This window comes from Oratosquilla oratoria, chromosome 28 (genome assembly GCF_046742065.1).
Source record: "Oratosquilla oratoria isolate Oo_2021 chromosome 28, ASM4674206v1, whole genome shotgun sequence".
Classification (NCBI taxonomy): Eukaryota; Metazoa; Arthropoda; class Malacostraca; order Stomatopoda; family Squillidae; genus Oratosquilla; species Oratosquilla oratoria.
Window position 1 is genome coordinate 44,739,942 of NC_134804.1, and position 12,385 is coordinate 44,752,326.

General features: G+C 41.5%; 1 protein-coding gene across 1 annotated transcript in view; it reads left to right on the forward strand.

The window, feature by feature from the left end:
• LOC143040361 (metalloreductase STEAP4-like) overlaps positions 1–12,055 on the forward strand; it is a 22,029-nt gene extending 9,974 nt beyond the window's left edge. The window contains exons 2-11 of the mRNA XM_076211351.1: positions 227–420; positions 2,862–2,976; positions 4,322–4,474; positions 5,212–5,350; positions 6,127–6,335; positions 6,449–6,579; positions 6,922–7,049; positions 7,653–7,728; positions 9,284–9,495; positions 10,842–12,055. Coding sequence (XP_076067466.1) covers positions 240–420; positions 2,862–2,976; positions 4,322–4,474; positions 5,212–5,350; positions 6,127–6,335; positions 6,449–6,579; positions 6,922–7,049; positions 7,653–7,728; positions 9,284–9,495; positions 10,842–10,973 — 1,476 coding nt within the window. The 5' untranslated portion in view covers positions 227–239 and the 3' untranslated portion in view covers positions 10,974–12,055. The remainder of the gene's footprint in view (positions 1–226; positions 421–2,861; positions 2,977–4,321; positions 4,475–5,211; positions 5,351–6,126; positions 6,336–6,448; positions 6,580–6,921; positions 7,050–7,652; positions 7,729–9,283; positions 9,496–10,841) is intronic.
• Positions 12,056–12,385: the final 330 nt, after the last annotated feature.

A 12,385-nucleotide genomic window follows, 5' to 3' on the forward strand; every position in this document is an offset into this window, starting at 1 on the left:
CTGTTGAAGTCACTCGACCCATAAGATATCAAAACTATGCAAATATATGTTTTCTTGCCAATTTTCTCATATATTTCTACGAACAATTGTTCTTTCTTAATCAGCGTTCTGTATACAAAAATGGGTTAATGCGACAACGTGAGCTGCGTTCTGATATATCACGAGACAAGGCCAGACGTCCTCAATAGTAGTTCACCAGAATCACTTCGATATCTTTCTGTTGTAGGTAACACCTAGCCATGGACACCGGTGACCTTATGTGGGATGGCGACGGCAGGAACATCGACCTCGTTCCTTTGCAGAAAACCCAATTAGAGAACGACTGGGACCAAGAGTCGAAGAGTTCCACATCGAACGGCAGCGACAAAGCTCTCCTCCGGACAGGACGAACTAAGAGGATCATCACACCTTTGTCTTCGGGTAAGGTGACAAAGTTGTCCAGCCATCTTTAAATTTACAGTAGAACCTCGGTTCTTGACCACAATCCATTCTAGAAACTGTTTGGTCGAGGACCGAAACAAATTTACTAATCTGCTGGATACAGCTGCTTTATTTCCCCAACAAAACTTGGATTCAGATGAAAATCCATGTGAACAAGTTGTATAGACAAGGTAAAGGAAACATGGACTGGAGGTGAAGCTTTTATTCCTGACGTTTCGTCTATCGACTTTCACAAAAGTCAGGAATAAAAGCTTCACCTCCAGTCCATGTTTCCTTTACCGTGTCTATACAAAACTTGGATTTTTTTTTTTTTCCCTTTTTGCCATTTTTCTCTTTTCGGGTTGGTCAAAAACCGATATTTTGATCGACTACCGGAGCAAAATTTTCTCGAAATATTTGGTCGAAAACCGATTTGTTTGCCTTGTGAGACGTACGAGAACTGAGGTTCTACTGTATCTCAAACGAGGCCCCGTGGATGACAAGACAGATATCAAACCCTTTTCATCACGACATTCTCCTCTTGAGAGGGTTTGGTAGGACTTCGTAGGTACTGGTGCCGCAACATCATGTAATCAGGCAATGCCGTATATATGTTACCAATATATGGAATAGAAGGAAGTCTGTTGAGGGCCAAAAGTTTTTACATGAGTAGTAAGACATGTATGAAAGTCGGGAATAGGAATAGTAAATGGCCACAGGTAAATGTGTGACTACGTCACAGTCGTGTGACGTCATAGTTGTTCATCCTACACATAGATGGGGTGATGAAATAGATCAACTAAAGACTACAGGACAAGTTTGGAATCGGCACTTGAGAAGAAAAGAACTTAGGAAGTACACCAGATAATATTTGAAAAAAATGCTTACAAATCCAAAACTGAAATTGATAGAATAAGAAAAGTCTACAGTTACATTAAATATAGAAAAAAAATCACCAGGAATCATACAATGTCTGCCATCGGCCAGCTTGAATGTTGAGATAAAGCTATGTGTGATATATAAAACACCACTTTTATTTCCGTACCCAAGGAAGAAGATTAGCAATTGTCAGGATGCTGTCGTATTCAATTCTACATGTATGTGAGAGAATCTGTTCTCTTCTTTCACTAGTAAATATATTACACACACACACACACACACTATATATATATATATATATATATATATATATATATATATATATATATATATATATATATATATATATATATATGTTGAGAAATTCTTGTTTCCAAGCTTTTCCCAGTTTGTCCAATATAAAATTTATTACAATCTTTGCAAGGAATTTTATAGACCACACCGTTGTTGTTAGGAGGGCTGTTCTTAATTAAAGTTTTCTTAATGGTGTGGTCATATTTAAAGGCTACTTTGATATCCAATTTTTTTAGTAGATTAACAATACTAAGAAAATTTTCATGGAAAGGAAGGACAAGTGTATTTAGTTGTTCATGGTTTCTTAGTTCTTGATTGCAAGTTTTGGGAAAAGCTTGGAAACAAGGATTTCCCAACATAAATATAGTGTGAGATCTGCCCAGGAAAACAATGCGTTATTCCAACATAAATCATTAAACAACCATCAGATTGATTGGTCTAAGGCAACAATTTTAGCTAAAGGGAAAAACTTGCAAGAAAGAAATATTATAGAATCTTGCTTAATATCAGGCACGTTTAACAAAAATGTAAATTTAAGCTATGGTCATTTTAAATGTGATAAATTGACAACCCCTATGGTCACTGAGATCTTTCCGCCAGATTGACCCTTGTGTGGGTATTGTCTCCCCCCTGCCCCCCCCCCCTTATGGTTGCCACCTGATGCTTCTATTTAAAACTCATACTTTGTATCTCTTGTCATTTAGTCTGAAGATGTGATATACGAAAGTACTTACTGTCTACAAGTTTCCTTTCACCTGTGGTTATTTTGCATTTTTGTATCACGATGATGTGATTGCTTGCATATATATATATGCATGTATGTATGTACATATATATATACTTATATATATATATATAGATATAGATATATACATATATATATATACACGCATATACAAGCACATGTAACATTACTACAGATGAAAGAAACTTCCAGACAGTAAGTACTTTCCTGTGTTCCATTCTGAGTATGTAAAACACGAAGTACGTACTATATTCGTTTATTTCTCCTGTGGCAACTTTACATACAGTTCTTCACGGTGTCGTGGAAGCTCTTCATACATACATACGTATGTGTATATATATACATACAAACACAGATATTTATATACGTATATATATTAATAATGATAATAATAGTTTATAATGGCAGGTAAATTACATTGGATCTGTTTCATAAGACCCAAGGGACGTTTCAGGAACGATGCAGAATAGCGACTACGATCGTGAGACTAAAACCTCACTGGCTTCTTCTTTGGCTCTTTCAGAAAACGTTCAAGTAGTCGTCCTGGGCAGCGGCGACTTCGGGCGAGCTCTTGCACTGCGACTCGTCCAGGCAGGTCATAAGGGTGTCGTCGCCAGCAGAAATCCTGATCGAAACAGGTGAGTCACTTGTTTCTCTTTGTATTTTTTTGAATTGAATACGAGAAGAAGTAGGCGAATTCCATATTGTGAACACTAAATTGAGTATATATATATATATATATATATATATATATATATATATATATATATATATATATATATATATATATATATATATATATATATATATATATATATTCTGCACAAATCACAGAAGGACGTGATTCACAAATGTGCAGTTCACCATAGTGAAAAAAATAAAACATGTTTCCGTCTGAAACGACGTTTTCAATGTTTCTAGTTGCTCATTCCCCCACGATCCCCCCCTCGCCCCCCCCTCTCTCTCTCTCTCTCTCTCTCTCTCTCTCTCTCTCTCTCTCTCTCTCTCTCTCTCTCTCTCTCTCTCTCTCTCTCTCTCTCTCTCTCACACACACACACACACACACACACACACACACACACACACACACACACACACACACACACACACACACACACACACTCACAAACACATACAACTTCGTGGATCTTTCGATGTTTTGCTCGTTTCAAATTTGTATACTTTTGTCGGGTGCGATCTCATGTCGACATCCCCGACAACGTACGGGCCGACAAAGCAACTCGGAATGCGGTATCGATCTCTTTCGTTGCCTCCACCCCAGCAAAGAACGAGTCAACGTAGCATCTTGGGATGAACGTCGACCCCCTTTTAGTGTTTCTACCACACTACCTGCATCAAACATCAACCGCACTCTCTGGTCCAAATTACAAGACTCGCAGTGAAGAATGCTGGCAGGACCACACGCTAAGCCACTTAGACAATCAAACCTCATGTGCAATCTTGAGCTTCTACCCTGGAGTGAAACCGGGGCTTTGTAACAGCACTAATACACTCAAGAACAGGGTATTCTCGTGGCCATCCTATGGCTAATGATGCCTTCCTCGACCCATGTCTATCTTTATGGTACTCCTCTCATTCGAATGCCTTGCCTACAGAACCCATTGCATCAACAGCCTACTCTCACCACCTCTCTCTCTCTCTCTCTCTCTCTCTCTCTCTCTCTCTCTCTCTCTCTCTCTCTCTCTCTCTCTCTCTCTCTCTCTCTCTAAAACAATGCTCACACTATACCTCCTTCAAGAGAAGGGATTCCTTGCCAAACACTCCTTTTGACGTGATACATAAACACTCCCATAGCTTAATGACACCACGTCCCAAGTTTGGGAAATATATGTTCCTACTCTTTTTGTTGTCCACGTTCATATGATTAAAATTAATAGTAAGATATATAAATAGATAATAAAAAGTTCCCGGAAGGGACGGGGCTAAATATATTAATAATCTCCGTTCTTGTGTCACCCCTAGGAAGCTGGTGGAAGGCTTCGGAGGTCTGATCGGTTCCTACGAAGAAGTTCTGCCGAAGAGTCGCATCGTTCTTGTGGCCATTCCCCATTGGTGCCACCACAATCTCCCTACCGAGCTCCTTCGCGACAAGATCATCGTTGACGTGAGCAACAGGTAGGTTCTTTAATTGGACGTCGCGCTCCAGAGTCTCACCAAAGATGATTCATCCTTCCAGGAGTGAAGTTTTCGAGTAGTCCAACAAGAGACTCCATAGGAATTGACTATATCGTAATCAATGTCCCCGTGACCACTTATTAGAAAATTATAGTATTGTAAGCTGACCCTTGAGGAATCATCCCACAAGTAAGAGTCTTAAAAGCAAAGCCTCAATTGTCACTGGTTGCAGAGAACTGGTCAAAGTAAATAAGCAAGTTTTATTGCTCTTAATTGTTACAGTAATCCCATATGCTAAAAATTACCTTTCCTGCCGATACGCTTACTGTATGCATACACCCCGACCCATTCAGTAAAACTGTTTGTCCTTGTATCTTTATAACTTTGCAATCAGAGCAATTATAAATCTGGTGAAGTTGCACCATTATATTGATGCTATTGGGAAACACCATCCTTCTCCAGACCCCTGTTGCGAATTTTTCAGACCTTTGACTGCGAAACTCGATCTGTATATTTTATTTGGCCGGAGCTAACGAAAGGAAAAATCTTCCGGCTTTCCCGTGACGGGTTGAAATATGTTTCGATCGGACATTTTAATGTAAGACCCGGCCAATATAGTTAGCTTGACCACCACCATGATAAATAGTAAACTAAATTAAATCCTCCCTGCACTTGAGGGTATAATTTACTAATAGTCGGTATAATGTGATCACCGCCATTGTAACCTTTCACCTTAGGAGTCCCGAGGAGAAGGCACGGCCGAAGAGCAACGCGGAAAGGCTACAGGAGCTGCTGCCGGAGAGTCGCGTGGTTAAAGCCTTCAACACACTTTCCGCCTACGCCCTTGAGAATAATGCCATTCAAGCCAGCAAGGAGGTGAGTACCCCTTCAACATTGTCGTATTTAATATATTTCCCTCCAGTCAAAGCCTGGGAATTTTATTCAACAGCTATGTAGACTTCAGACAAAAATAAGGATCTGTTCATCGAGAGCTATTTCAGTGTAGTATCATCTGTTGTAGTCATTATCAATTAGTATTGTACGCCGGGCCGTGTCGCTTCACTCACACGCCGACCGACGGCAACCCCCACAGTTTCCCCGTGGAATCCACCATCCTGTACTACCGAAGCTTGTCTCCTATGGAACACTCACTAGTTTGATGCAAATTCATGTCAACGATACTCCGTAATTCATTGATGAAATCCTGGCGGTTTATGGGTATAGTTATTTCCCTCGTTTTTCCTATAGTTGAGGATAGGTTCATAAACCTGTAAATCTGTGGCTTGTATTTTTCGCCCTCTTTGAATGTGAGAGTACTACTTGGTAATTCCCATTCTATTGGCACGTCCCTGGTCGTGATAGATTATTTGAAAAAACATTTTAGTGAAAAAATTCGATTTATCATTTCCTTAAAAATATCTACCAGATGTCAGGACTTGGTGTTTTATAAACGTCTGATTATACATCTTTTAATTTCCACGACATAAGTTTGGATTTCCAGGTCGTAAGTTTGAAATTCAGGGGCTGAATCCTTGCGATCAGTAGTTTTAATTCGATGCCCGATCCCCACTACCCAGCAGCAGTAGATACTGACTAGTGAATAAGTTTATAGGTACACTATCTCAGACTCTCATGACTTTGACTTCGATCAGGTCCCCATCTGCGGTGACAACCCTGAGGCACGGACGGCCGTGGCCCAGCTGGTGAGGGACCTCACCTTCCAGCCAGTGGACCGTGGGGGCCTCGCTGGAGCCTCGCAGCTGGAAGACCAGCCCCTCAGGTTCTTCTCCGAGGAATGGAGGTTCGCCTTTAAGCTCTCCGCCGGGCTATTCATCTTCATCTGGGTTTACTTCTTGTTCAGGTAAGTAGTAAGAGGTTGTGCCATGTACCAGTGTGCGCCCTAGATGCTCTGTATTCCATGATGAAAACATAGTAGTGCTGCTTCACTTGAGCTTTTTTTTTTTTTTTTGGCAGGATCCAGCTATGTAGAGGAATGGAGACTGGAGTGTGGGACTTAGGCCGCTTTAAGATGGTCCCACTCACCAACTTACAACTGACCTTTGCCATAGTTGCCATCTGGGAGCTCGCCCTGTGTTACCTACCAGGTGAGATTGTAGGTTTGTGTTTCGAGAGATAACTTGAGTGTGAGCCTGCAACTTTGGAATAGAATTTCCAAGAAATCTATTCTCTTTACTTCTGAGCTGTTTCACACCTTACCATTTTTTCGACTTCCCAGATTTTCTTCATGGACTCTTAAATCGTAAAATGCTATTTCGATTCTCCCATTCTTTTCTTATGCAAAACATGTAAACCCGGACTGGACAAAATATATATATACTTATTCGTGAGATCTACTGTTACGTCTACATCGGGTTGCACAGACGCAAGCACTTAATTTTTTGTTTGGTAAATATCGGCAGCTCATACCACCTCTGGTTGTCCCGTAGGTGTGTTCGCAGCGTACCTGCAGTTGTGGCGAGGCACCAAATACTCCCGCTTCCCCAATTGGCTCGACAGGTGGCTTCGGAGCAGGAAGCAGATTGGTCTCGTTATGCTGCTCATGGGTGCCACTCACGTAAGTCCAAAGTAACTCTTCGAAACAAAGGCATTCGATCCTCTTCCTTCTCTTCCTTTCCTCAAGCTAAATTGGATGGGCTCTCCTAGGTCGAAGAGGTGCATGGGCTGAGCTGCCTTAAAGTCAGGAACGCCTTGAGCCAAGCATCTACTGCCTGGGCCGATACCGCACGGCCCGCGGCTGTCTGCCCCCTAAAAGCAAGGTGGTGGGTACATGCACTTTCTCATAGCCCCAGGGATTGTTGGGTGAAAGACATGTGCCCAACATGGTAGGCTTCAAAATCGACGCACACTTTCCGGTCCCGTCGAAAGGCTTAGATAGATACCTTAAATAGTTCATTGGCATAATAGTTCCCAATTTTTCTCGTCTTGTACAAAGCACAAACCCACCTTCTCTCTTCCATCCTTTCTTTCAATACATTCCATATATCCTTCACTCTCCAAGAATTCACGTTCCCTTTCTTACTCAACTTACTTTCAGCATCTGCTCTCTCATCCTTCCTTCAACTGTTTCTTCATGTTACATCCATTGTCAATCATCCGTCCATCAGACGTACTTGGCAAGAGCAACTGGGGGACTACAATTTACTTTTTTCTTCAACAGGGTTGCATGGCCGCTCTGGAAAAAATGGCTCGTGCGATTGAATATGAATGGCATCATGAGGTCTATCTAGCTGCAGGTGAGTGGAATCAATGTATTTTCTCTTTGAAATTAACAATATAGTTGGCAGGTGCTGACCTGGTGGAAACTCCATACAAATCAATAAAAATTTAATTTTTGCCTCGAAATATTTTTTAAGTTTTTCTCCATTCATACAGTCTGTAACTCCATCACAGTGGGGTTCTAAGTACAACCTGTTATACCAGATGTCACCAGGACCTTTTACACAGTTAATGGTTAGATTTCTAACATGAAAGGTGTGAATGGTTTTGGTCGAACGTAGGACCGCGTCAGGGATTTGTGATGTCGCCGTGGTTGTTTAGTGTCAATATATGAGGAGTCGAGAAACAGAGGGGCATCCCCGCCACTTTCACTGATTTCAAGTCAAACATGAATCGTGAAAATCGTAAGGCGTGCTTAACTCGAAACCAGTAAATTTGGCGGAGATGCCCGTCTGGGGGTGATAAAGGAGGTGGCCACAAGAGTGATCGGCAAAGGGTTGGGATTGGTAGTTGAGAATGGAAAGATATAGGAAAGGAACCTGCTGTTATTTGTGGTTGACACTGTGCTTTTGGCTGATTCTGTGGAGAGGAGGTAACAGTCGGTGATGGAGTCAAGAGTAAGGAACAAATGTCACGATCGAGAGTGAGTAAAAGTAGGATGATGAGATGGGCAAATCATGATGGGGAGTTGGACAATTGTCCCCCAGGACAACTGCCCCCGAATTGTTTATCAGCAACATGTGATCTGTGGTGGTATTGGTGGTGTTGGTGGTGGTAATGCTGGTGATGCTAATTATTGTAAATTACATTTCGGGGGCAGTTGTCCGGGGCATTTGTCCAGGTAGCAGTTGTTCTAGAATCTGCAAGTTGAATGTCATTAGGAAGGGTGATGGTTTTAATTGAAGTTGAGTTTTGTGTCTGGAGTGGACGTGGAAGTGAGTTATGATTAAAGGAAACTAGTAAATGGGGATGAATGCGCTGAGAAGATTCTATAAAGGAGTGATTGCACACATGAAACTGTATGGAGCAGGGACTTGGAAAATAAAGGAGATGAAAACGAACAGACTGAATATTTTTGTGATGCATTTTAGAAATATGCATGTTTTAAGAATAGAATGAGAAATATGGAGGTGAGGCAGAGAAAGGGTGTAAGAAGATTATCAGTTAGGGTAAACCAGAGAGTATTCACCAGGTTAGGGTATATAGGAAGAATGAACAAGGGAAGGCTAGAAAAAAGTGGAAAACACATACACACACATATGTATAAGATTTGATTTTTAATATAAATCTAGCCATTACTTGTTTTACGAGATGGCTAAATACCTGACTATGTTCCTTTCCTGCCGTCACACGCTGACCTTCTATCGGGACTGGAACCACCACCCGTTTTGCTTCTTGTCTCTATATGCCGGCGATCAAGTCCACTCGGCCCCCCCCCCCACCCTTAGCTAAACAAAATTGACTTGTAATAGCCGGAATTGACACTGAGCCTCTGTCCGACAAAGGGTCAAAATATATAACATAGCGACACATGGAATCCTGTGTAAACATTTCATTTTCTTCCTTCGGCAGGAGCCATCTTACTGGCCCTCCTGATCGTCCTGGGGGTGTCATCCCTACCCTCTGTGGCTGCCGCCATGTCCTGGAGGGAATTCAGCTTCGTGCAGAGCAAGCTTGGGTGGCTGGCGCTCATCATGTCCGCTATCCACGTGACCTTCCTTTCCTTCCCTAGGATCTTCCATATGGACGGATTCAGGTGCTACGTCTTACCTCGAGGGATGCAGGTAAGTTTATCTAAGAGTCCACGACAATGGTCCCCAATTTGCGGCCCATTGACCCCCTAGTGGGCCAAAGAATTTCACATGTGGGTTAACAAACCGAAAACTAATGGTAGTTAGTGGATGCCCAACGATTAGTTTCACTGTTGAAATGATTTCCAGGAAACTAAGGAACAGCATTACATAAGTATGGGAGTCGTAAAGAAACAGGCTGAGAACCCCTGTAGCTTTAAGACAGTTTCAACCCCTTCAGAAGAACAAGGTTTTATTCCAAGATGAATAAAATCACGCGGCATTAGTCAGAGTTAAATCTGCAATGGCGACACCGCAGTGGAAGGGTTTAGCACCATTTTCCTTGAAGACTTCCGTCAACCCATTTTCGAAACACAATCGTAGTCTCCAGTTCCGTAGGACGCTATGCTTCAGTATGCACAGGGTCGCAGCGATGACAACAGGAATTATGATAGCGGTGCTTCAGGTGATCTTTTGAAAAATAAAAGTGATTCACGCTCATAGACCCTCGGTAAGAATTACACGTGTTCGTAATCGCGGTCGTAAAAACCGAACGCGTGATAAGCACATGAAGATTAATGACGTCATGTGCTTGTTCGATGTCGTTTATTCCACATTTGGGAACACCATGATCGCACAGAATTTTAATGAAAAAACTTGTATATATCTATTTAACTGACACAGCATGGTGGTCATGTCCTTTGATTAGGTAAAAACGGTTAATTTGTACACAACAGAATTAAATATTTGGGAAAGTCCAAAGCACTTGGCCTTATCAGTGCATCTTTTCGTTCTGACAATCTTTGTCCACCACAATATTGCATCCGTCTTATCCATCTTTATTTTCACTGTCCCTGTTCTTTTGTATTCGTTTTATTTCATTCTATTTTGTTTTATTTTATTTATTTGACTCTTTTGACAATTTAAAATATGTAGATAAAAAGTTAGATGATTATCGTACATCACGAGTATTGCCGCTGGCGAAGGAACATTGTGGGATGCATACTCGTGTCCTTTGAGTAACCGATGACCACCACCAAAACTGATAGTCTGTACACACAATGTGTACTTAAGTCCTGGTGCAAAACGTTTTTCATTGCGAAACATATTTTTGAGTGATTCTTCTGAAATGAAAATAGTTGTGTTCGAAACTGGGATTTATGACAAATCTTTTGCCTTCCAGTGCACGTGGATGAAACCGTTTCATGATTATTCACGAGCTCCGTGGATGGCCTAAGCACATCGATTTCCATCACCAAAACTCGATTTTTTTAACTCACATACATACGAATGTAGCATTTCTTCTCTCTTGTAATATGGGGTCCTTTTCGTTGTTCCAGTTAAGCATCACCCTGCCATACTTGACCCTCCTGCTCAAGCTGCCTCTCCTACTTCCCTGCATCAACTCCAGACTCACCAGAATACGAAGAGGACACGAGCGCGGGGCACCGTACCCTACCATAGGTGTTTAGAAAGTCCAAGTACAGAAGTTCTCTTCACTGCTGACCGAAACTCAACGCCTCAGAGTGAAGAGATAGATCGTCAGCCAACTTGTCACCAAGGTCATCGCCGTGTGTGGGGTCAGTGGAGCCCAAAATGACATTATCACAAGTTGCCATCGACATGGCTATCAGTAAACACCGAGGCCTTACATTCTTCGTCGAAAATGATCTTAAATTCTTCAGAGAATAATTGATTACCTTGTGGTGCTGGGTGCTGTGGTTTTGTATAAAGGTCATGCTTGACGCTGTGACTGCTTAGAAGGGCCTTACTGCCGTTACTGACAAGACTCTGCCTTAGTATATGGCTGTGTACTTTACAAAGTAAAACTTCGTTATATAATGACAGTACCTGTGTGTTTGGAGAACTGGATAACCAGAAAACGCAGGATTTATTCTGAAACATACACGAAATGTGATCGCTTTCTTTACTCAAGGTCGTCCCCAGAGGACGATTCGAAAGATGAATGATTTAGGTAGATAGTACATGACTTCTATGACCTTAACTTCTTCACTGTCATGGTAAATTGATTTTATTCACGCGAAGAGGCGTTTTTATTCCGCTAGTGAGGATGAGAAGACTCAAATGCAAATGAAATGAAATCAGATTCTTGAGTCCTGATCAGTGGAGACTTCATAAGTAGTAAGTCCACTCACCCTCTCTGTTTAATAAAACCTCGCGATACCTACATGCATACATGTATACATACACACATCACATACATACATTACCAAAAGCCCTTTTCCCCCTAACAAGGGGAGTGCCCGAACATATACCATTTCCACACCCATTTCAAGTCCATTCTTTGCCCTCTTGGATAAAGGGGTATCCTTGGATCCCGCCGAGCTGCTCGGGTCAGGGGCAATGGAACACCCTAGTGGCACTCAAAGAAAAAAAAGAAAAGAAAAAAAAAAACATGAGGCTGAGGGGAATGGTGATAGTAGCTTCTGGTATATATATTTTTCTGTGCGAAAGCTGCTATGATTCTTATATGTAAATAAGTAGTTTTTTTATGAAAGGGTATATGTATATATAAATAAATGTATAACTGTGACTGTGATTTTTATTTTTTGAAACTGCTTTTCCTAGGAAAAATGAGTATTTACTGTACAAAAATTGCTAAGATGTACTTGTACACATATAACCTAAATTTGTAAGAAAGTGGATAGTTTTAGATACTTGGGTGCAAGTGTAGCAGGAAAAGGTGGAGTGAAGGTGGAGGTAGAATGTAGATTGAGAGAAGCGAGTAAATGCCTTGGTGGTTTAAAGAGTGTAATGAGAAATAGACATTTGGGAATGGATGCGAAGAGGAGACTGTATGAAGGAGTGATTGTGCCAACAGCACTGTATGGGGCAGAAACGTGGAACATAAGAGAAGAAGAGA